The sequence below is a fragment of the Ambystoma mexicanum genome, chromosome 4p (assembly GCF_040938575.1).
Source record: "Ambystoma mexicanum isolate Mex_15411 chromosome 4p, UKY_AmexF1_1, whole genome shotgun sequence".
Taxonomy (NCBI): Eukaryota; Metazoa; Chordata; class Amphibia; order Caudata; family Ambystomatidae; genus Ambystoma; species Ambystoma mexicanum.
The window spans coordinates 813165348-813188253 of record NC_090927.1 but is presented as its reverse complement, the minus strand read 5'-3'; the positions used below and the strand labels follow the sequence as shown (position 1 = coordinate 813188253).

The 22906-nt window shown below is 43.8% G+C and overlaps 1 protein-coding gene across 2 annotated transcripts in view; it reads right to left on the bottom strand.

Annotated features, from left to right (window-relative positions):
- Positions 1 to 22906, bottom strand: part of CFAP206 (cilia and flagella associated protein 206) — a 901100-nt gene that overhangs the window by 651269 nt on the left and 226925 nt on the right. For both annotated transcript variants that reach the window (XM_069606378.1, XM_069606379.1), the window contains exon 5: positions 16256 to 16444. In XM_069606378.1, coding sequence (XP_069462479.1) covers positions 16256 to 16444 — 189 coding nt within the window. The remainder of the gene's footprint in view (positions 1 to 16255; positions 16445 to 22906) is intronic.

Below are 22906 nucleotides of genomic sequence, written 5' to 3'. Positions count from 1 at the left end.
CACTGGTCCAACCCTGGGGTCTAAATCCAATAGCGATGTCCATGCCCTGGCCACCTGGAAGTCAGATTCCCCAGGGACTGATAAGTGAGACACCCTCTGATTTCTCACAGACTCCTCTAGATTTTTCAGAGGAAAATCTCAAAGTACAGAGACAATAGATCAGACAAGTTTATTTCTTGTCTGCAATTCACAAAATGGGGGGTGTTGCTATTTTAGTGGCAAAGACACTTAACTTCCATAAGCTTACGGAAGAAATTGACAGCGAAGGCGGATGGATTAGTGAGGCTTTCATTATTGAAATCGCAGCCACAATTGTTAATGTATATTATTCTACTACTCCAAACCCCAAATTTTAGAATGTCTTCAAATTTTAATTAGCTTCATTATCCTATGAAAGAATAATGTTTTGTAGAGACTGTAATCAAGTATGTGATTTCACTATGGATCGCAAATCTAAACACGAAATGTATCAGCTCCAAACCCCATAAAAGATCTTTGAATCTATTTCAAAATCCCACACTAATACATGCATTGAAATATCATATTGGTGCTTTGACTATTTCTGACCATGCCCCAGTCTGTAATGCTCTTGATTGATATCTTTCCACAGCTAACCAACAGGTGGGCATTTAATACTTTCTTATTAAAATACCAAAAGGTTTATGCAGAGTGTCTGTGAGTTTACATCAGAATGTTTCACATTGAATATTTCATTACATACATCTGAAAATAACAAAATAACAACTAGGAAACTTATGAATCCACATTGCAAGGTCACAATATCTAATGTGTATTGATTCAAAGAAATAATGCTGATTAATATTCTACACAACTGCTTGAGTCAAATATTTACAAATAGCCTATCATAATAAGCCACTAGACAATATATTAAGAGAACTTGCTGTAAACATATTGCATATATAAATTGTGTACAGAAAAAGCCTGCAACGTCCCATTACATAAAAATACTAAATATTATAGTGGATCCAAGAAAGCAGGCAAATTGATAACCTCCCATCTGATTCATAAACAAGAGAAAAGTACAGTCATATCCATAAGTGGAGAAGATGGAACAGTTCTCAAAGATATTATGAAAGCTTTTCACGATTTGTATCCACAGTTGTACCATACTGATTCTGATATTAATGAAGATATTAATACATTTATTTTGAATTTCAGAAATCCTAAGGTATATTCAATTGACCTATCCTCATTAGATCAACTCATCCGGAAGAAATTAAATAGCCATTAATAAATCTTAAGACTGGAAAGCTCCTGGTCATGATGGATTCTCAATAGAGGTCTACAGAGTTGGAGAGATGTTCTCCACTCTGCTTCTTAAACTATAATCTTCCTTTTTATCTGGGGTTACGACTACTGCATCATTTACTGAAGCAATGCTGATTTTATTTCCTAAACCTAATAAAGATCCCTATCTAGTTAAAAATGACTGCCCTATTGTCTTATCAACTCGGACGCTAAAATCTTCGTGAACATTTTAACAAATAGGTTGGATAGATTAATGCCCTTCTTAATAATGTGGATTAAGTAGGGGTTAATCAAAGCTTGTTATGCTGCATATAATACCCACTTACTTTGCAATGTACTAGCATATACAATGAACTCATTAGGTCCTTGTGTAGCTATTACCCTTGATGCTGAAAACATTTTTAATCGCGTTCGAGGCACTCAAGCGGCATCATTTCTGTGATATTTTCATTAACATGATTAACATTCTATATTCCAATCCCTCCTCTCGAATTGCTATGAATGGTCTTATATCCTCATCCTTTTCTATTTTAAGAGGAACCCATCAAGAGTGCCCTTTGTCAATTTACTTTTTGTTTTAGCTTTTGAATCACTTTTAGAGAATATCAGAATTAATGGAAATATTATAGGGAAATATCAGCATAGGCAGATGATATTCTACTGTATTTGTACAAACCATGAATCTCTATTCCCACCTTACTATATTGTTATAGAAGCCTTTTCTATATTATCAGGTTAAAAACTTAATTTAGACAAATCAAAGATTGTTCCTTTGTCCAAAGGCTAATACAGAAATGAATTAAATACATTTGGAATGGTTTAGAAGAACAAGTTACTTACCAACTGGAAACCTTCTTTCGACTGGATGTTCACCCAACGTATTCCACATCTTTGACATGTAATGTCTACAGCTGTGCACTTCAGAAACTTTTTCGGCAGAGGGTGTCCTGCGTCAATGACGTCGGGTCGATGTCCCTCGAAGGCCTCCGTCGAGGGCGACGTCACCAGATGTTATAAATAGGACGCATGGCGCCTGTAGCCTCAGTTTATGTTTTTCCACCAGAATGTGTGGCACCAATCCAATGCCTGCTTGACTGCACATAGCCTTGGGAAACGTAAGCTGCAATCGCATAGGAAATTCTCCAGAGGGGCAGGCTGGGAGGGCGATGTGGAATACGTTGGAGGAACATCCAGTCGAAAGAACGTTACCAGTTGGTAAGTAACTTGTTCTTCGAATGGATTGTGTCCTCCAACGTATTCCACATCTTTGACAGATTCCCAAAGCAGTACCAGAAAATGGAGGAGGGCAAAGAATTTAGAGTACCCAATCAGATGGCGGAATAAAGAACCGCCTGACCAAAGGCCATATCCTAACAATGGATCGTATCCAGGGAGTAATGTTTAACAAAGGTGTGGATAGAAGCCCATGTGACTGCATCACAAATATTCCTAATAGGAACTCCCCGTTGAAGGGCTGTGGAAGTAACCACGCCCCTAGTGAAATGAGCTTGCAACCCTTGCAGGAGGGTCCTTACCTGCCAATCTTGGTTTGGTAACAGCCTGGCCCAATCAGTGTCCATCATATCCCACAAAGAGTTGATCGTCCACTCTGACCTTGGACATCCTAGAAATATGAAAGCTCAAAGCTCTCCTAGGATCCAACCTATGGAGTCGCTCCTCATCCTTAACAGGATTAGGAGGAGGATAGAAAGAAGGGAGAACCACTTTCGGGCTCAAATGAAATACAGATACTACCTTAGGTAGAAAGGAAGGACGTACCCTTAGTACCACCCTATCCTTGTGGAACACAGTAAAGGGCAGCTTAGAGGAAAGTGCCTGCAATTCCCTCACTCTGCAAGCGGAAGTAACCGCACCCAAGAACACGGTCTTGAAGGACAATAACCTCAAAAGACAAGAGTGCAAAGGTTCAAATGGAGCACCCATTGGAAATTTCAAAACCAAATTCAAATCCCAAACCGGCACCTGGAAAGGAGACGGCGGGAACACATTAGTCAGTCCTTTAAGAAATTGAGAAATCAAAGGAATCTTACAGTAAGAACATTCTTCAGACAGTGCCACCAGGTAACCCTTAATGGTACCTACTTGAAGGCCCCTGTGGGCCAAAGAAAGTAAGAAAGACAACACTATAGGAATGGAGCACTGAAAAGGTTCAACATTTTGTCCTCTGCACCAGTCATAGAATTTAAGCGAACAGCACAAGGATTTTGTTGCTGGCTTCCTGGTGGAAAGCAACACCTCCATCACATCATCCGGGAGGTCCAAATCCTTATACCTCAACCTTTCAGAAACCAAGCGTGAAGGTTAAGAGTTCTGACCTCTGGATGGAGAATATATATATCTCGAAGACGGCGTGGAGAGCAGATGGACATTTCTAGAAGGTCCGGGTACCACTCTCTCCTGGCCCAATCCGGAGCAATGAGGATCATGTGGGAACCGAACCTCCGCAACACTTGAGGAATGACGGTGACTGGAGGAAACACGTACAGCAGTGGGAATGGCCAATCCACTACGAACACGTCTCCTAAGGCTCCTCTTGAGGGAAATTCCCTTGTGCAGAATCTCTCGCGCTTCCGGGTGGCACTGGTGGCGAAGAGATCCACTTGTGGGGTTCCTCAAAGGGCGAAGATCTCCTGAAGGACTTCCTGAGCCAACTCCCATTCGTGAGAGACCGTTCTCTGCCTGCTCAGAGCCTCTGCCGCCACATTTCCGTCTCCGGCCAGATGAACTGCTGGATGGCCCAGAACCAGAGCTGCATTGCCTCTCTGTACAACGGGAGTGACCCTACCCCCCCTTTTTGTTGAGGTAATGCATGGCCACTGTGTTGTCCATCATGATCCGGACACTCTTCCCCCACACAGATGGCAGAAAAGCCTTCCGGGTCAGCCTGATGGCCCATAGCTCTAACAGATTGATGTGGAATTTGGACCCCTACGGAGACCAACGACCACTGGCGGTCAAGTCGCTGGCATGAGCGCCCCAACCTGTGAGGGAGGCATCCGTCACTACAGCCACCTCTGGCCACGGTTGCCAAAACGGCTCCCCCCTCATCAGGTTCCCTTCGTTGGCCCACCACAGAAGATCCTGCGAGACCGAGAGTGGAATCTGAACGGGATCCGACATCTTGCCTGAGAACTGCGACCACTGCATCTTGAGGACACATTGCAGGGATGTCAGCCTGGCCACTGGCACCAGAAAAATGCAGGATGCCATGAGGCTGAGCAACCTTAAGAATTTGAAAGCCGGGAGACTCTGGGCACGTTGAAACTTATCCACCATCTGCACAATGTGATGAGCCCTCACGCTGGGAGGCGAGCACTTCCCCAAGGACGTGTCCAACACAGCCCCGATGTACTGGAGCTGTTGGGAAGGTGTCAGATGCGACTTCTTGAAATTGAGGGAGAAGCCCAGCCTGTGGAGGGAGCGGCAGGTGAGACTGAGGTGAGCCAATGCTTGTTCGGGAAAGCGTGCACAGATCAGCCAGTCATCCAGGTAGGGGTGGATTTGAACCCCCACCCCCTCGCCTGAGATACACTGCCACCACCACCATTAGCTTGGTGAAGACCCTCGGGCAGAGGTCAATCCTAAGGGCAGGACCCTGAACTGAAAGGGCAAGTCGTCCGCCGCAAACCTCAGGTACTTCCTGTGCTTTGGATGAATGGGCACATGAAAGTATGCATCCTGTAGGTCCAGAGACACCAACCAATCCTGAAGTTGAAGGACCTGGAGGACTTGAGAAAGAGTGACCATCTTGAACTTGTCTTTCCTGAGAAGTTTGTTCAACCAACGCAAGTCCAGGATGGGTCTCAATCCTCTGTCTTTCTTTGGGATCAAAAAATAAGGGGAATACAAACCTTTGCTCCTCTCCGCTACAGGCACCAGTTCTATAGCACCTTTCTCCAGCAGGGTCAGGATTTCCTGCACAAGGAGCGGATCTGTAAGCTTCAAAGCGAAATTCCCCGGTGGATTGTCGTGAGGCCACTTTAGGAAGGGAAGGTAGTAACCGTGGGCTATAGTATCCAGAACCCACGCATCCGAAGTAATGGCTTGCCATTCTTTGAGATGCTGAGCCAGTCTGCCCCCAACCGGCGAACCATGGGACATGGCCTCATGACTGTTTGGAGCGGCTGCAGCAGTGCCTGAAGGCAAAGAGGCAGCTGCCTAAGCGGCTTTGGCACCTCCATTTTCCCGACCACCATGGGTACTTTTTTGCTGACCCCTTTGACTGGCGGCCCCTCTCGTTCTACCAAAGGAGGAGTATTAACGAAAAGAACCTCCCCGCCACTGCTGTCCCCTAGGACGAAAAGGCAGAGGTTAACGCATAGCTGCGCTTAAAGATTTCGCCGCAGCTTTCGAGGTCAGCATCCTCTCAGGATCTCGTTAGCCTTGTTGCCAAACAAATGTGCGCCATCAAAGGGCATGTTCAAAAGACGGGCTTGCACATTCGGGGCAAAAACCGACTTCCGCAACCACCGAAACCTGCGTATAACCGTGCTCGCAGCCATGGACCGGCTAACACTGTTGGCCTTATCCAAACCCGACTAAAGGGATACGCACATGGCATCCTTGCCATCTTGCACGAGAGCAAGGAACCGATCCCTTTCTTCCCCCTCGGGAATATGCTCAGCCGCTAGAGGAACACAATTCCACAGAGTGTGTGAAAACCTTGCTAAGGCAATTTCAATGCCATACTCCCCGCAGAAAATACCTTGCGAGCCCAACCGTCGAAGCGTTTGTCGTCCCTATCAGGAGGGATGGTAGGGTACGCTGCCTGCCTCGAGGTGGCCGTTGCCGCCTGAACCACCAAACTCTTGGCAGTGAGGTGAGTGGATAAGTAGCTGGGGTCACCAATGGAAGGGCGGCACTTCTTTGTCAATGATTGGTTAAAATTCGGAAGAGATTCCGGTGACTGCCAAGCAGCCACCACCCTTTTCTGTAAAGTGAGATGCAAAGGTAACACTGGGTCAGAGGACGGACCTTGATATAAAATGTCCGTAAGATCATCTTGTACAAAATCTTCAAGACTACTGGACCAGCCCATATACTCTGTGACCCTAGCTGTGAGCCGCCTGTATGACGACTCAGCATGATCCCCAGGCTCAGGCCTGCCAAATTTCACTTCCGGAGAAGTGTCCAACCCACTGGCATCATGAAGGGTTTGCCTCAACCCCTCCAATTGACTGTCTCCAGACAAGACAGGAGCCATATCATCCTCAAAGTCAGACCTTTCCTCCTCCTCATAGATGTCGTCCAGAGGGAGATGAAAACCTGGCCTGGGAACAGAAGAGGGCCTGGAGTCCACCTCTGGCCTCACAGACTTAGCAGTAGCCTTCCTTTGAGGACCCACCAGAACAGGGAACTCCAATGGTACATTTCTGGCAAAACTCCCCAAAGGTGTCGAGGGCGCCAAAGGCTTCGGCGTCGACAATGGTGCCGACGGCGGCGTGGGCTGATAAGAAGGCAAAGCCTCGACGTCCGAGTCGGACGGACACTGCGCCGACCGAGTCGACGCAGGCTTCGAGCCCTTAGCAGGCTGCAGCGGTCTCGCTGGGGACGAGGAACGAGACCTGGAAGCAAGTCTCTTGTGACAATCCGAAGCCTTGTCCGAACGGGACCTCGAAGGTTCCTGATGCGTGTTGCGTTGCGGGCAGGAGCCCGAAGGCGTGCTAGCCACGGTACGAGACCATTCCTTGCCGGCTTCATTAGAAGGCGCGACCGGAAACGTGCACTGCAATTGAGAAATCACCAACATCTGCTCTTTAAAGGCAGCCCATTCCTCCGGAGTCGAGGACTTCGTCGGGCATGCCACTTTCTTCGTGGCTCCATACTCCGAGGAGGACAGGGAAGGCGACTGGGAACGGCGCTTCCGAGAATGCCGCGACGTGGAAGAAGAATGGCGGGAACCACTCCAGGACTGAGAACCCCGGGCTTCCTCCTGATGCAGAGTCGCCCCTCGAGTCATCGGTGGACACCCCTTTGGATTTCGATTTTCGGGACTCCAGAGGTTCCAAACAGCATCACAATGGTCATTGGCCCATCACTGCTGAACAGGAAGTCCTCCATCATGAGTGGGACAATAGTTGCTAGCTTATAAAATGATTAGATTAAGGAAATGCCTTTTCAATGTAAATGACCTTCCTTAACCACTACAACATTTTTGGCAATTAATAATGCCTAACCTGACAACTCCTGTTGCCCAGGGACCTGACACTCAAGACCTTCCTTTTCGCTTCTGCTTTCTCTCTTCCTCTCCCTTGCTGATGCACCACACTGCTCTGCGCACTGGTCACCCTCTGAACTCGGGCCCAGGCTCCTGCATTTCCAGTTGCCCTTGCACTGCCTCCGCGCTCCCCAGCACTTAAGGGTCTGTATCTGCAACAGTCCCTTCTCTCTGCACTCATAAGCCACCCGCTGGCTGCACTTGCAAGTTAACCGCACTTTCCCTTCCCCTACCCACTGGCACTTCTCCCCGTCCCCTCCCCCCGCACTTGCACGATCTGAATGACAGAAAGCCTAGTAAGATCGTTATTTTGTCCTCCCTTTGTTTCCTCCTTGTCTTCTCGCGCCTAGAAACACTTGTGTACAGGCACGTTATAAATGCCACGTATACACATTAGCTATGATCCACAATTCCCTTCCCAAAAGCTTTTTCAAAAAGTTTGATGATCTTTTACCACACTTTCTGTGGAATACAAAGACCTCTTAAATTGCTCTTAATAAACTGAAATTGCTTAAATCTTTAGGTGGAGTTAAATTATTTTCAGATGCTTCATAAAGCATTCACTTTGTGCCAATAAGTCACATGTATTAACTGTGAGAATTTGTCAGGAGATCCTCCTGTTTGGTGTAAAATTGAGCTGGACTTGTTTTCTCCTTTCCATGTTATGGAATTTATTCACATGACTGGATGGCCTAACTCCAAATTATATCCAACACTGATTTCTAAAAATAGCATTGAATGATCTTCTTTCTTTAACATTAACCCTAACCACGATGGATGATATTTGTTTTTGGTTCAATAAGCGAATTCCTATTAACACAAATCTTAATACAATTATCGTTTGCACATTAATTGTGCATAGTCGATTTGGGTGATTTTTTTTTAAACAGGGGTTCAACTCAATCTCTTATCTAACCCACCCATGCCCCACAAACTCACCCTGCCACCCACCACCCCAATACCCTACCCCTAAACACACAACATATCTATATATATTATAACAAAATATTCGACCAAAAGGACCATAGTGAAAAATGCATGATTAATGTGCAAATGAGGAAAGTGACCTAGTTAAAAACATTGTATACGCATAAAGTATTCGAAAGACATCACTTGTATTCACCATATATTACATTGCTGCCTTTTAACACATTCACCGATATATCTACAAACTAGACCAAGGACTATGATCTTTATAATAGAATTATAACTGCAATTGTATCTGTTTTACCTGAATTAACCCCAAAAGCCCCAGCTAAAGTTTTTTTCGGATATCTTAAAGATTACTCAACGAAGGATGTTAAGTTTTATAACTTACTTATCTCTAAGATGTTATGTTAATTTATACTGTGCACTGCTACCATTTGCATGAACAAGAAAGTGGGTTGGCTAGGTTAATGAGGGAACAGGGATAGGATCGAGGTTGTGCTCTTCTGTTGATGCTTGCAGAACAAGGAGAAACTGGCATTTGTGGGTGTCCGAGTGTGCTTTGATTGTATGCTACGGGCTTGTTGTGTCCAGAGAGGTAAATGCCCAGATGATAACTTTGTGTTCTACTCCATTTTTTTTAAGGGCTTGGAAAGAGAGCCATCAATGAGTTGCTCTAACAAAATATGAGACAAGATCTGCTTGCTTGCAGTGTTTCAACACTTCAGTTGCTACTAATACATTTTACCCCTAATCAGGCTTAAACTACTCCTATACACATATCCAGATTTTCTACCAACTTTCAAAATTCTTGCTGGTACTGTAAGCTACCTAATGCAGATTTTAAGCACTCTATTTTGAAATGTAAATGTGTTTGTACATTCTGGAAAGAAATCTGGTCAACTATGCATATCATTTTTAAATTCAGTGCACCTCTTACTTTAGATTATTTAATTGTAGGTCCTCATAGCTACTCTGATATCTTAAAAAGAAAGCCTACTAAACTATTTCAACTTTTTTTAGTGTTAGCAATTCATCTCATCTCCTCAAAATGGAAATGGTCAGATAAGTTGTTTGTTGCTTGGTTGAACTTTATCTGTAATGTACATAGAATTTAAAAATGTTATGCTTACTCTATTAATGACATGGAAAAATTCATCAACAAATGGAATGTATTTATAAATGTACCCAGCACTAAAATGAAATTTGTTAATCATTATTGAATATGCTTTTTGTTCATATTTATTGTAGAGTAATGTTATTATTCGCGGCATATTGCCACCTCCCTCCCTTTAATTTTCTGCATTTGTCTTGTTTTGTACATTATGGTCTTTTGATTCTTTTATCGTTTACTATCTCAAAATATGTTCTGTTGTCATCATGCCCGTCTGTCCATAATTATAACAGCAGCCTGCTACCAGAAGAGCATAAACCTTCCCTCATTGGGATGGTGTCACACTCCCTGGGACTCAGTTCAACCCCCCAACAAAGCAACAACTACATATTAACTTCGTTGGGATCAGTCCATCTGACTTTACCTGCCTAGGTCTGGTCACTCTTCGTACCCACTAACCCCAACCCTCCAATCCCCAGTCCCCCCTATAACAGGGGCAAGTGTGGGCGGGGCGGGGGCTCAACTTCAAGAAATACTTGTCTAGTACTTGTCTAGGGAGGCCTGGCATAAAAAGGTTTGAAGACCACTGCCTTAAGGATAATGGTTCTACAATACTCACCAGAGGCCTGGGCAAAAACTGCATTAACATTTAGGAACATGCCTAAGCATTTTTCTGAAGTGTAAACATGGAACTTCAAGACATAGTCCATGCCGTATCCAACCAGGACACATGCCAAGAGTAGTTAAACAAAGGATTTCAACTTTCAGTGTAACAAGCTAGGTGGATTAACTGGTTGTGGTGACGAAGGATGGTGGGGGATTTTGTGTAATCATTTCCTCTTTGAAGTCTACATTATTTACACAGTGCTTCATGTGAGATTTAGCGAATTGTCTGGCAATTTAACAATTAGGCCGCATAGACCGAGGGAGGAGTTTTTGTTGCTGGATAATACCCCATCCCCAAGTGTTGGGCCAAAGCATTGCTGAGGGCTAGAAATCATTATCTCACATGATAATGACCCCTTCTGAGGTCATTAACGCCAAAAGCAAATGGTGGTAACAGGAATATAGGTCTGGGGGTTGTGGTGATGAAGTAAAAAGCATTAACTTAATAGTGAAAAAAGTCAATAGAAAAAACGTGTCAGTAAATTGAATGTGGAATGATTTCGTAGCATTGAATCACCTAGGTTTTCTGTGTAAGGTAAGAATGTTAATTGTAAACTTGATTGAACTACAAAGGTTTTAACATGAGTATTCCAGGTGTAATTTAAAAGTAAACCTTTTCTCCGAAGTGAAAGCATTTTTTTCATGGTTTACTTTCACTCAGGTGTGTTAAATGGAGATTGCCTATCACGTTGAAGGTGCAGTTAAAATACACCTTCCCAGGCAGGGAGTGTTTTGTTTAAAGATATCTTACTAGAAACTGCTTTTTTGTTTCTTGAATACAGAGAAATGCTTCGTGTTGTTTACCAGTCTGCTTCTGAAGTCAGAATGTTTGGAATCAGTTTATATCAGTATTTATTGACTGCGTTCCAAGCATGTTGATTGGCAGAGAGATCAATAATGATTTGTATGTGCTAGCATGGCCTAATAGACCGATGGAGTGGTCATTATTGCCATGTTATGACCCAAGGCGATGCAGAGGGCCACACTTTGGGGAAGGGTCATTATCCCAACTGTGAAGGTCTATAGGACTATTAGCACATAGTGGAAATAGCAATTTTGTTCATTTGTTTGTTGGGTTTGGTTTATTGTAAACCGTTCACATTTATACAATCACAAGAATAAAAAGGAGGGCTTACAACACATGCAAAAGTCTGTATGATATCCAAATCACAGAATTAAGATCTATCTTTATATCACACAAACTGTAAGCATTAATGCCATTAAAAATAGACTGTAAAAATGCAACATACGAATTCAATAGTATATTCACTCATGTTATGTTATGTTGATTTATACCGTGCAACGATACCACCCAAGGGCAGTGTCCACCCACTCACGTGGCTCTGCAAGAAAGAGAACGGGGTTGGTTAGTGAGGGAAGAATGATAGGATAGGTCCAGCACCAGGAGAAACTGGCATCTGTGTGTGTTGGCGTGCAGATGTAGGTTGCGTGCACTGGCTTGTTGTATCTGCACAGGTAAGGCCCAATGCCTGGGAGGTTTTCTGTCTGGCTGTTTGTTGTTTTGGGTGTGTATGTGCATTTTCTGTGTAGATTGGCAGGTATTTAAGGTTGTGCTTACTGGCTTGTTGTGTCCGTACGGGTAAGGTTCAGTGTCCGGGTTTGTTTGTTATAAATGTGAGTTGCTTGTGTTCTTGTGTGCTAGGGCATAGGTTGGCTAGCCCAGTGGGCATGTATAGCATTTGAGTGGTGCGTTTGAGGAAGTAGAAGCAGGGTGGTTAGTGCTTTGGCTAATCGCTAAATTCTTCTATGTGGTTAATCTACACAGTCCCATCTGTTGTGACAAATGACTAACCTCCATAATTCTATCTAAGTGTGATCCATGGCTAACCTTCACAATTCTATCTAAAGGTGACACATGGTTAACCTTCACAATTCTATGTAAGTGTGATGCATGGCTAATCTTCTCAATTCTATCTAGGTGTGCCGCATGGCTAATCTTCACAATTCTATCAAAGTCTGACGCCTGGCTAAATGTCACAATTCTATTTAAGTGTGATGCATGCATAATATTCATAATTCACTCTAGCTGTAACACATAGTTAATCATGAAGCATTTCCTAAATGTGTTTGTATAAACGGGATTACAGCAATAGATGGAACAAGTTGATGACCACTTAAAAGCAGTTTCCAAATTCCACGATTCAACAATGGCAATATAGGTTTTGGAATTGTGGTTGTGAAGTAAAAAAACTTTAGCTTAATAGAGAAAAGGTATTGGTAAATGAAATGTGTTTTTCCTTTATAGTATTTATCAGTCAAGGTTGCTGTTCTAAGGTAAGCATTTTAGGTATAAACTTGGTTGAAGTGGAAGGGTTTTAACACAAACATGCATTTGATGTAATGCAAAAGTAAAGGGTTGCTCTAAACAAAAGTGAACACATTTTCGATGTTTCAGCTTTCACTTTGATGTGTTCAGTTAGAGCTCACCTGTCACATTGATAGTGAATTAAAAAAGGAGGCTCTCAGAGAGGCAATGTTTTGTTTTACTGTTTCTTAAATACAGAGACAAGCGTTCTGCTGTTTCTTTGTGTGCCACTGAAGACAGAAGAGTTGGAATGAAGAAACATTCAGTAGTAATTGACTGCATTTTGATTGGCTGAGAGGACAACTATTAGGACTGCCATGTGCTGCTGATAAGGGTGATTACCCAACCCAAGGGCCCTCAACTGTAGACATCGCAGCTGTATATCAGATAAAGGGCTCATACAGTTTGGCTGAACTGTGAATGTAGATTGTATCTCAGAAGCAATCTTGGAGAAAGTTCCTAACTCGCCAAACAGTCTTACTAGCATGTAGAAGACTTTAAAGTCAAAGTGGCTGGCTGTTCCGAAACAGGTGAAAAACACAGTTCGTGGAGGTTGGTCAGGTTTTCAGAAGGGCAACAAATTGGCCATTTCAACATGTAATGCCAAGGCTGGAAACATGGTCGGGAAACCACATGTTTTTCCTTCTGACTTCTGTATCTGGCACTGACAACAGCCATGAACCAAGGACCATGATGAAGGGTTCAAGCACTATTTTAGCACTCATCTCTTGCCTCTGTGTACTGGATAACATGAATAGAGCCAGTTCTCATGACTCAACAAAAATATCAAGAGGGCACATTCTGAGATCCAAAACAAGACTGCTGTTCAATACGACGACGCCCCATGGGGAAATAATCACGGTCACAGTGTAACTTCCAAGTACACAAATTGTATGAGGCAAGGGACTAACCCCTACATAAAAGCAACTGTTGTGGCTTTTGCTGACTCAACAAAATGGTGTCTGAGGAGGAGGAAGAAATGCTCAAAATGATCTTGTCATAGGGTTGGCCTAATCTCAGGTATACAGGTCAATAAGGTTCTGACTAGAGGGACAGGGAATGGGTGGAGACCAACTACGAGGGTGTGTAGTCATGAAATGAACTGGTTGGCCATCAAGCACCAAGGATCTGCTGACTAAGGCTCAGGGAGGGTTTGCTTGTGGAGAGTTGTTCAAGCATCTGAAGGGCTCTTGCAAAAGGGAATAGGGAAATTATTGTGGAAAGAACAAAGGCATTGCGGTCTGCTGTGGTGATTGTTGTTACAGTTGCAATTCGGAAAGTGGCGGTACAGGGAGCCTTCCCATGAAAAGAGACAATTGCAAACTGCTGCTGTAATTGGGAAAGGGGACCATTAGATTCGCCAAAACCCCCACTAAGAAGACAATCTGCATTAAGGTAACTCCACAGACGTGATACCACATCTCAGATGTATTTTTGAAATATATTTTGATTATGTATAATTATTGTCATATTATTTATAGTTTTGAATTTATTTTATTCTTTTAGTGTTTAAGGTATTTTTGTATACTTTATGTGTTGCATGTCTTGTCTTCATATTGGAACACAGCATTTGATGTTTTTACTACGTGCTTCTGCTAAAGTACTGTGCACAAATATCTTTTGTGGTACCTTATAAGAATAGTTAGGCAAGTGATAGACACCTTCTCTGCTGTGAACCTTTCATCCTAATCCAGAACAGGACTGAGACTTGTCCTTGGCCTCAAGCCCTGGGATAGTATCTCTCCAGCTCTGAAATCCCTTCATTGGCTCCCAGTGGATGCAAGGATTAAGTTTAAAACCCTTTGCATTGTCCACAAGGCTTTCTGGGGCCTGTGTCCAAAATACCTTCAACTATCCCTCCGTAAATACCTCCCCTCTCAAGCCCTTCGCTCCTCTACCTCTAACTCCCTCAGGGTCAGTCGTTTTTCAAAGAAACGACCTGCAGGTAGTGCTCGGTCTTCGGCCGGGGCCTCCCTTTGGAACTGCCTCCCTGCCACCTTGAAACTTGAGGAGAACCATCTACGGTTCTGGAAGCTCCTCAAGACCTTCCTCTTCGCTTCTGCCCCACTTCTCTGCTGATCTGCCTTTTACCTCGGCACTCTGCACCTGGCCACCTTCTGCCCGTCGGGCCCAGGTACCTGCTCACCCTGCCATCCTCCTGCACTGCCTCCGGGCCACCCCTTGCACTGGGGCCTGTGTCTGTACCCATACAGTTCCCCACCCACTCTTCTTCTGCACTTATCGGATACACCCTATCTGACCAACCTAGCACATTTACCTCTTACAAGCTGCACTACCACTGCTAACACTCTATTTAATTATTTATGTACTTACTGTTTATTTTGTTTCTCTCATATGCTCTGCACTTTCCCCCTTTTTCCCTTCCCCATGCACTTGCGCGTTCTCAATGTCACTGGGCCTAGTAAGATCATTGTTTTTGTTTCTCCCCTGTTCCCCTCCCTTCGTCTGGTTGTGCTCTGAAACACCTGTGTACGAGCGCCATATAAATAAAATATTATATCATATCATTAACATAATCACCACTATCATGCCCTCTCAGCACTGCATATTACTAATTGGTAAAGCTCTGGCTCACCACTATCAAAAGAACGCACAATGAGGAGGATTAACAGCATAACAGCATAATTGTATTTCCTATGATGAAGGTTATTTTTCAGAAGCAAATGCCTTGAAGACACGCAAGACTAATCTGAGGGCATTTTATAATTTTGCTATTGGACCTATAGAAACAAAAGCTATTCATACAATGTCACCTATCTCGCCGTGATAATCCTTTTTATTGTCATTACGTGACGTATGTGCTGTCTCACTAAAGGCTGCACTTTAATTCTGAAATGTAGCACCCGGATTACTGGCACTACAGCGGGATACCTCTGCACTCTTATACCTATGTCGTCTTTGCCTGTGTCAACCTACGGGAAGTGTGTAGTGCAGCTTCATACATGCTTTCTGTGTAGGTGATTTAACAAATGTGCAGTACAGTGGACATCAGTTAGCACATCATGGTAGATTCCAGGGTCCATTTGCGATATCATCGAATAAAAACACACTTATTTCAGGGTGCCTTGCACCAGAGGATTTGAATTTCAGGTCTGTCTTTTTGGTTAGCACCTTACCATTAGTTCAATCACATTTTTAAAATGATTTGCCTTTTTTTCTTTTACAAGCAAATCTACAATTACAATTCAGAGGCAGTAAATGCAAGTAGATCTCAAAGGATTGACACAGAGAAATGTAACTTTGGTGGTAACCGTATAATGTTATTTCCAATTAATATAAAGAGATTTCTTCATACACTTACACAGTGCATTACATTGCTGTGAATTGGCCTAGCTGTTTTTGAGCATGTAGACCAGCTAATAAATATGAACCAGTAAGCAGGTCCTCTTTGAAGGTTTATTATTGCTTCACAAATTGACACCCAATTTGGATAAAAAATCCTGCGGTAAACCTTGCATTTTAAGATGCCCACTGTTTCGAACGTGTGTCAAAAAATGCCTATGTTCACTATTTTCTCATTTGAAACCTTTATGTACAACAGCTCTTTTGTGTTTACACTTTATGAACTTACAATCACAATTAGAAAATTTAAACATTTGTTTAGATTCAAGGGATGCCTACAAATGTATGCATATTTTAAACTTAATTGACTATTTGGAACGCTGGAAGCTGAAGATATAAAGTCAATGCTGACCTGTTGCTTCTCTTACGACCTTGATGTCTGTTGGAGATCCAAGCCCAGAACGTAGCAAGACATAGCTAACAATCTTCCTGTAAAGGCTCTCCAGCTCTTCCGCTGACCGGGCTCGACAATCTGTGATCTCTCTACACACAGGGGCTAGTCTGGACTCCAGAACCCGGTGATGTTCATCAAGAAATTCACCTGAATGCGCAATGAAAATGGAAACATTGAAACTTAAATATGCATAAAAATATTATAAATCAATGTTTAAGAAGCAAAATACAATTTTAATAAATATTTTATTATACAAATATTCATGAAATAGGATTTTGAGATGCACGCTCAAGAGAAAACTATTAAATAAGCATTTCCAAAGAGTTTAACCATGATTGAATATCAGAAATACATTTGAGAAAATAATATGCCAACAATAAATAGAAATATTGAACTAACTGCACAGTTTTAGGTGTAAACACAGACACACTGGGGAAAATCGTGAGCAACAAGGTTTTGTGAGGTATAATATAATAGCCAGTATATTGGACCCTCATTTTACTCCTGTGGCAATGTAATAAATGATGCATTAATTCGCGCTTCGGCCTCTACACTGACTGGTAGCGGGTCTCCAGCATAGGTTATAAGCTCAAGGGAAGCCAATGTTATGGTGCTCTTAACAGCCAGTACATCACTTCACCAGGGCATCATTGATACTAGTACCGAGGCTGCCTCGGTGTAATGTTGTCAATTAGGTAAATATGATTTGCACACTAAATTCAACACGCTCAAAGTGAGAATATGCTAGCTCAGATGAAAAAAGCATGCCCAGTATCAAAAATAGAAAGGGTGCTCCTTTCTGAAAGAAAGAGATACTTTTCAATTTTCATTGCCGGGAACGAGTGATTACAGAGGATCAAAGATGTCTAGGTTGGATTACAGCAGCAGCCTCTTTCTCAATCTACCTAACTCTACCCTTCGTCCTCTTCAACTCATCCAGAACAGGACCGCAAGACTTATCCCTGTCCTCAAGCACAGGGACTGCATCTCTCCGGTTCAGAAATCATTTATTTTTATTAGTATTTGGTTTTTAACTTAAACCTTAGCTATCATGAAGAAATAAAAACGTAATACTATTCATTTAACATATACAAAAATCTCATACAAAATCTGTCAACATTTCATTGCATAACCCCCCCCCTCACCGGGAGCACCCATGCTTTACAATCTACCTATCAAAGCCGGGCACCTATAACAAAATCCAGGTAGGCCCTTTTGGGCCCCTTTTTAAATGAGTGCTCCTGTAATTTTAGACCACATAATAAGTTAGGATTGTTTAACTGCTATTACTTCAAAGTGTTCTTTGACAAAAGCCAACAATACCAAGGTCAGCGATGTTTGTGTACTAGACATCATTCTTCCCCACCACTCCTCCGCCATCAAAGTTAAAAATGTATCAAAGAACTTAGCCAGCCATTTTGATCGAATGTTTTTACAGCTAGGACACTGAAGAATAGGATGGAATAAAGTTTCACGATCATGGGCACTTAAACAACACTTATAATCCTCTATCTGCGGTGGCTTCCTGGCTTCGAGAACTTACTTTGTTGGCTATAGATTCATCCTCATTCTCAAGAATTTATGGCGCCTAAATTTACACATAGATTTAGACACATACAGAGGCAACAAGCCCCTTGCTCTTGAGTCCATAAAGTTATTGCCATACATTTTGATGTAGCTCTGGCTTCCATAGACTGAATCCAGTCCAAGCCATACAGTTTTCTCTTTACTCATGCTGGCCTCTGCTGAAGGGATTCTAATGTTTCACCCCGGTCAGTTAAGATGTCATTACATAATGAACTCCAAGCACTCACTAGGGTTTCCGAGGGGAAAGTCATAGCCAGACGAATTGCCGCCAACCCTCCTTCACTTCCCTCTACACCGCATTTCCTATAACGTGAGAGGGTCTTCCAGATCGTAACGGAATAGAGGGAAATCAGCTTCAATTCCGCCCTTATCACCTGGATGGCGACAGTTTGGCCGGCATAGTACCCTCCTCCAGAAAATCCCCTCAAGTTTCCCCCAGATTAATGCAGAAAGTGAGATCGACTTTTCAGTCCCATAGGTTCAAATTGCAGACACCTTCAATCGAAAGAATTGGATCACTGGGATCAAGGAGAATTTACAATATCTGTTCTTTATGATGATGGCTTGCACAGCTAAATTCTTTGTCTTGTTCCGCAGTACTTGTTCTCTTTGGGCGTCGGCAGCACTGTCATTTAGGCAAAGTCCCAAGTAGGTCAGAGCCGATGCTTCCATGATTTTCTCACCATTAAGGAACCAAGCTTTTGTGTGGCCCCCTTCTTCCTTTTCCCAAAGGTTAGGAATCTGGACTTTTTAACGTGGATCTTCAGCCCGTTGAGTTCAACGTACTTTTCCATGGCACTTAGCTGCCTTTGTAGGCCCACCTTTGTCTGATCAAGCAGGATCAGGTAATCCACGTAGAGCAGTTTTCCAATGTGAACACCAGCCAATGGGGGTGGAAAACATCTAACATTTTCGAAGGCCTCCTCTACGTATGAAATAAGCAAATTAAAGACAGCTGGCACCAATCAGCATCCTTGTTTTAGTCTATTAAATGTTCCAATGGGATCGGTCAGCAGGCCCCTTTGGTCTAATCTCACCCGTAGTAATGTTCCTGAGTGGAGTAGTTTCAGGGATTTAGCCGGGCAACCCCACTTTTCCAATTTGGCCCACAGACGCTGGCAGTCTATGGTATCAAAAGCTTGTGCCAAATCAATTGATGCCATGTAAAGTTCTGACCCCTTCCTAGCCTTTGCCTTTGTCTTGAGAATATTGAGGATGAAAAGGTTAACCACTGTTCCCATGCCTTTCATAAACCCTGTTTGCCAGGGGTCATAGTGCAGTGTTGCTTTTGCCCAATTCGATAGGGCTTTTAGAAGCAGAGAGGCAAAGATTTTACCGCTGACATCTAGGAGGGCAATGGGCCTATAATTAGATGGCATTGCCCTGTCCCCCTTTTTAAAAATGGGGACGATGGTTGAACTTGTCCAAGAAGCTGGAATTTCTTTGATCTTTTTAATATGGTCGAACCATGACTCCAGTTCTGAGGCCCAGAATTCCAGATCTTGTTTCAGTTGTAAATTAGTCATTCCGTCGCAGCCTGCCGCTCTGGAGTTGCTGGCCCCGAGTATCGAGGCATTTATGTCACTCTCTGATGTCAAGAAAAATCATTTTACTTCTGGGTCTCTGATAGTTTGGGGCAACCTCAAGTCAGGGCCGACAAAAACAGTTTCAAAATGTTGCTTCCATTTTTCTGTTAATATGGGATTCAACAGCAGAGCTTCTTGTGGCGCCAGAAGGTGGTTAATCAATCTCCATATCTCTGCTGTGTTTTTGAGGAGATATGAAGTAGCATGGTTTCTGACTCTCTCTGCAACATTAAATGTTTATGAGCCTTCAACCAATTCTTAAAGGCTTGTTTGAGTTTTCTGCCATGTTCCCCAGCCTCTGGTTTTAGGTTTAAGGAATTTCATTTTAACGCTTTCTTCAAGTCCTTCTTCTTGGCCACTTCAGGGTCATATTTATGTTGAGTAATGAATCCTGGTTTGTTCACCATCACTGGCGTTGGGATAAAGGCTCTAAAAGTGGCATGGTCCCTGGTCTTAATGACTGGCAAATTTAAAGGTACATCAGGCAGTGGCAGATTTAAGGCAAAGGGCCCCGTGGGCAGCACCTGATACAAGGCCCTAGGCGGGCGGTTCATGGAGGTGGAGCTTTGGGTGGGCGGAGTTAATTGTGGTCACAAACTTTGGGGACAAAAGCTATTGTTTATTAAGTTGTCTTTATTACAGTTACCTAGGGGTCTGACTAACAGAAACAGCTGGGCCTCCTTAGAAGGCTTTGCTATCAATGCTAAATATTCTAAACCTAGAGAACATACACGTCCTTCTAGCAGAAAAGTGATGTCATTCTGTTTGTGCGGGCGTTGCTGCAGCCATGCATTGCAAAACAGCAGAATGATGGTGTTAAGCTTAAACAGCACGGGCTAGAGAAAACCTCGGATCTGTATAACGGTCGGTATACTGTACAATATGGAATTACAGAGCCCTTTACAATGTTCTCATCAGGCCGTTTACAACCTCTCTGCTCCTCCGCGTGTTCATTCACACACTCACGGGCCGGCCCATACATCTGCTCGCCCATCTCTCCCTCACTGGGAGCCGTGCAGAGGTGCTGGCTCTCGGCAGGCAAAACATGATGCCCCCTGGCGGGAACACTCTACCAGGCTCACCGCTCATTGCATCTAGCGGCAGCAAATCACCCATAGGTGCTAGCACCCCACCCACCTTCCTTCCTTCCTTTCACCTCCCCATTCCCCCTCCTAAGGACCAAGTAACACTCCTCGCCTAACACAGAGGGTGAGGAAATGGGGCGGAAGGATGAATGGGCGGCATTCCAGGCCGAAATGTGCTGCTCAAAGAGCGCCGTTAATGTTCATGTCCTTTCCCAAAATGCTGATTCATCCCCTCCACTTACCCTTTTCTCTCTCCCTCCCCCATCTCTTTTGCCCTGTGAAGCATCTTGCATGCATACTCGTCTTTACAGAAACCAAACACATATACTGCAACGTAGCATTCCAATAGCAGGGCTGGCAGAAATTCTCACATTACAAACAGCAGAATTCTCCATTTTGCACAGTGGGTGAAATCAGCAATTTCATGCATTTTCCTCAAGAGAAATTTAGCGTTTCATGTTTTTCTGCGTCAGGCAAAACCGTGTCAAAGGTCAATTTGACCCAAGGCGGCTAACACAGAGAACAATTCGCCTGTCTGCCAAAGTGTAGCATTAGGAGAATGTTGGCGATTCTGCGTCATTTGTAAATACTTTGCCCACCCCTGACCTGGACGACAGTCTTCTACTTAAGCTGGTAAAGCATGATGGCACACAGCTGGTATCACACATGCCTATGGGAGCCTGCGGAGTTCGGTCCCGGCCCGCTGAGGGAGGGGGGGGGGAGAAAGTGGATTGCTGTTCCTCTTTGCTGAAGCATCCAAAAGGGGGGGACATGGGCGGGGGGCCAAGAAGGAGAAAAGAGGTTGGGGTGAAGGTGCCCACACCCTTTCCTAAGGCAACCTTTTTAAAGCGCGTTGCTATCCTGGCTTATTAGGAGCTGAACTGACATCACAGCAGAAAGGGCCCTGTGCTGTGTGGCAGGGGCGGGGCCTAGCACAGGGGCCTGGTCGCCATTTGTCTGCCTGGCGACCGTTAAATCCACCTAAGGGGAGAGGTACAGTTGACCTCAGCCTATTTCTTCCTGGCTCAATTTCCAAAGGTAACGCTTGGTGCTTGGAAGTGTTGACTGGCCAGTTTGGAACTGATAAGACCAGCAAACAATGATTGCTTTTAACTGTATCCCAAATCTACAGAATTAAGAGATCCAATAGAAAAAATTCTGAAGCAAAGACATAATCCAAAATCTTTGAGTCCGTTCCTCTATTCCATGTTGCCTGTGGAGAACGATCCCCAAGAATCTGACCGTTTACCATACAGATGTTCCTTTCTAACAATTCCTGTCCCAACGTAGACCTCTCTTAACTTGTTGAGATGGAAAAGGTGGCATATATTCAATAAGGTCTCTTGTGCCATCAAAACAGTGGATATTGAGGTCTCCACAAAGCAGAATCTCCAAATTTAGGTAATCAGCTCTTACATTGTCAATCAGTGCAATGACTGTCTCCAAAAATGTCTCCCCCCACTTAGAAGCCACATTCCAATATATGTTTATCAGCAAAATCGTCTCGACACTTCTTATTGAAGGTGCACCCAAGCAGAGAAGTACAGCCTGGATCAGTGGGGACGGCTGAAAGTCTGACACAATCTCGTAACCCCTTTCTGCTCGAAGGGCTAATAGAAGACCTGCTGTTGGCCTAACATTCAGGCCTTTTTCAGCAGCGCAGAAAATTTTAGTGAAACTCTCCAAGAGTGGTGGGGACCTGAACCACGTTTCCTGCAGGCAAATAATGTCTAAATCGGGTTGTTTTATGATGCCCTCCTCGAACAAATGGAGAAAGCCCTGGATGACCAGGTACAGATTTGAATTTGTGTGCTTAAGTCGTACTGTCGCTCGAAACCCCCCAGTGTGGAAAGTTATGAGCTTTTATTACCTCTCACCAAAGCGCCCGCCAACTACCTCCAGTCCTCTGGGCCCTCTTGTTATGCGGGAGCCCCTGATGTTGGTACTCATTGCTTGGCCAGGAATTTTGGGCCTGCTCAGATCTTTCTAGCCGAGATGACAGTGGCAATGAACTATGTCTTTGCAAGGCCGTTTTCTCTCTCCTCATTCATATCTACCCAGGGTACTGGGTAATCTGGCGATGGAGAGGAGGCCCTTCTTGCTGATCATTCAATGTTGGAGTTCGAGGGCAATGGCTATGGATTGAACTGCCCCGGTCACACTCCCAAAGTACAAAACCCAATGGTGGAAATTGTGCCCCCCGATTCAATAAAATGTCGGTCTTACTAGCTGAGGAGAGATGTAATATGATAATATCTGTAGGTGCTCCTCACGAAATTCCACCAGCAGTATGTCCTTGGATGTTATTTGATTCGAGGTTAAAATGGAGTTCAGACGCATGACATTTGTTC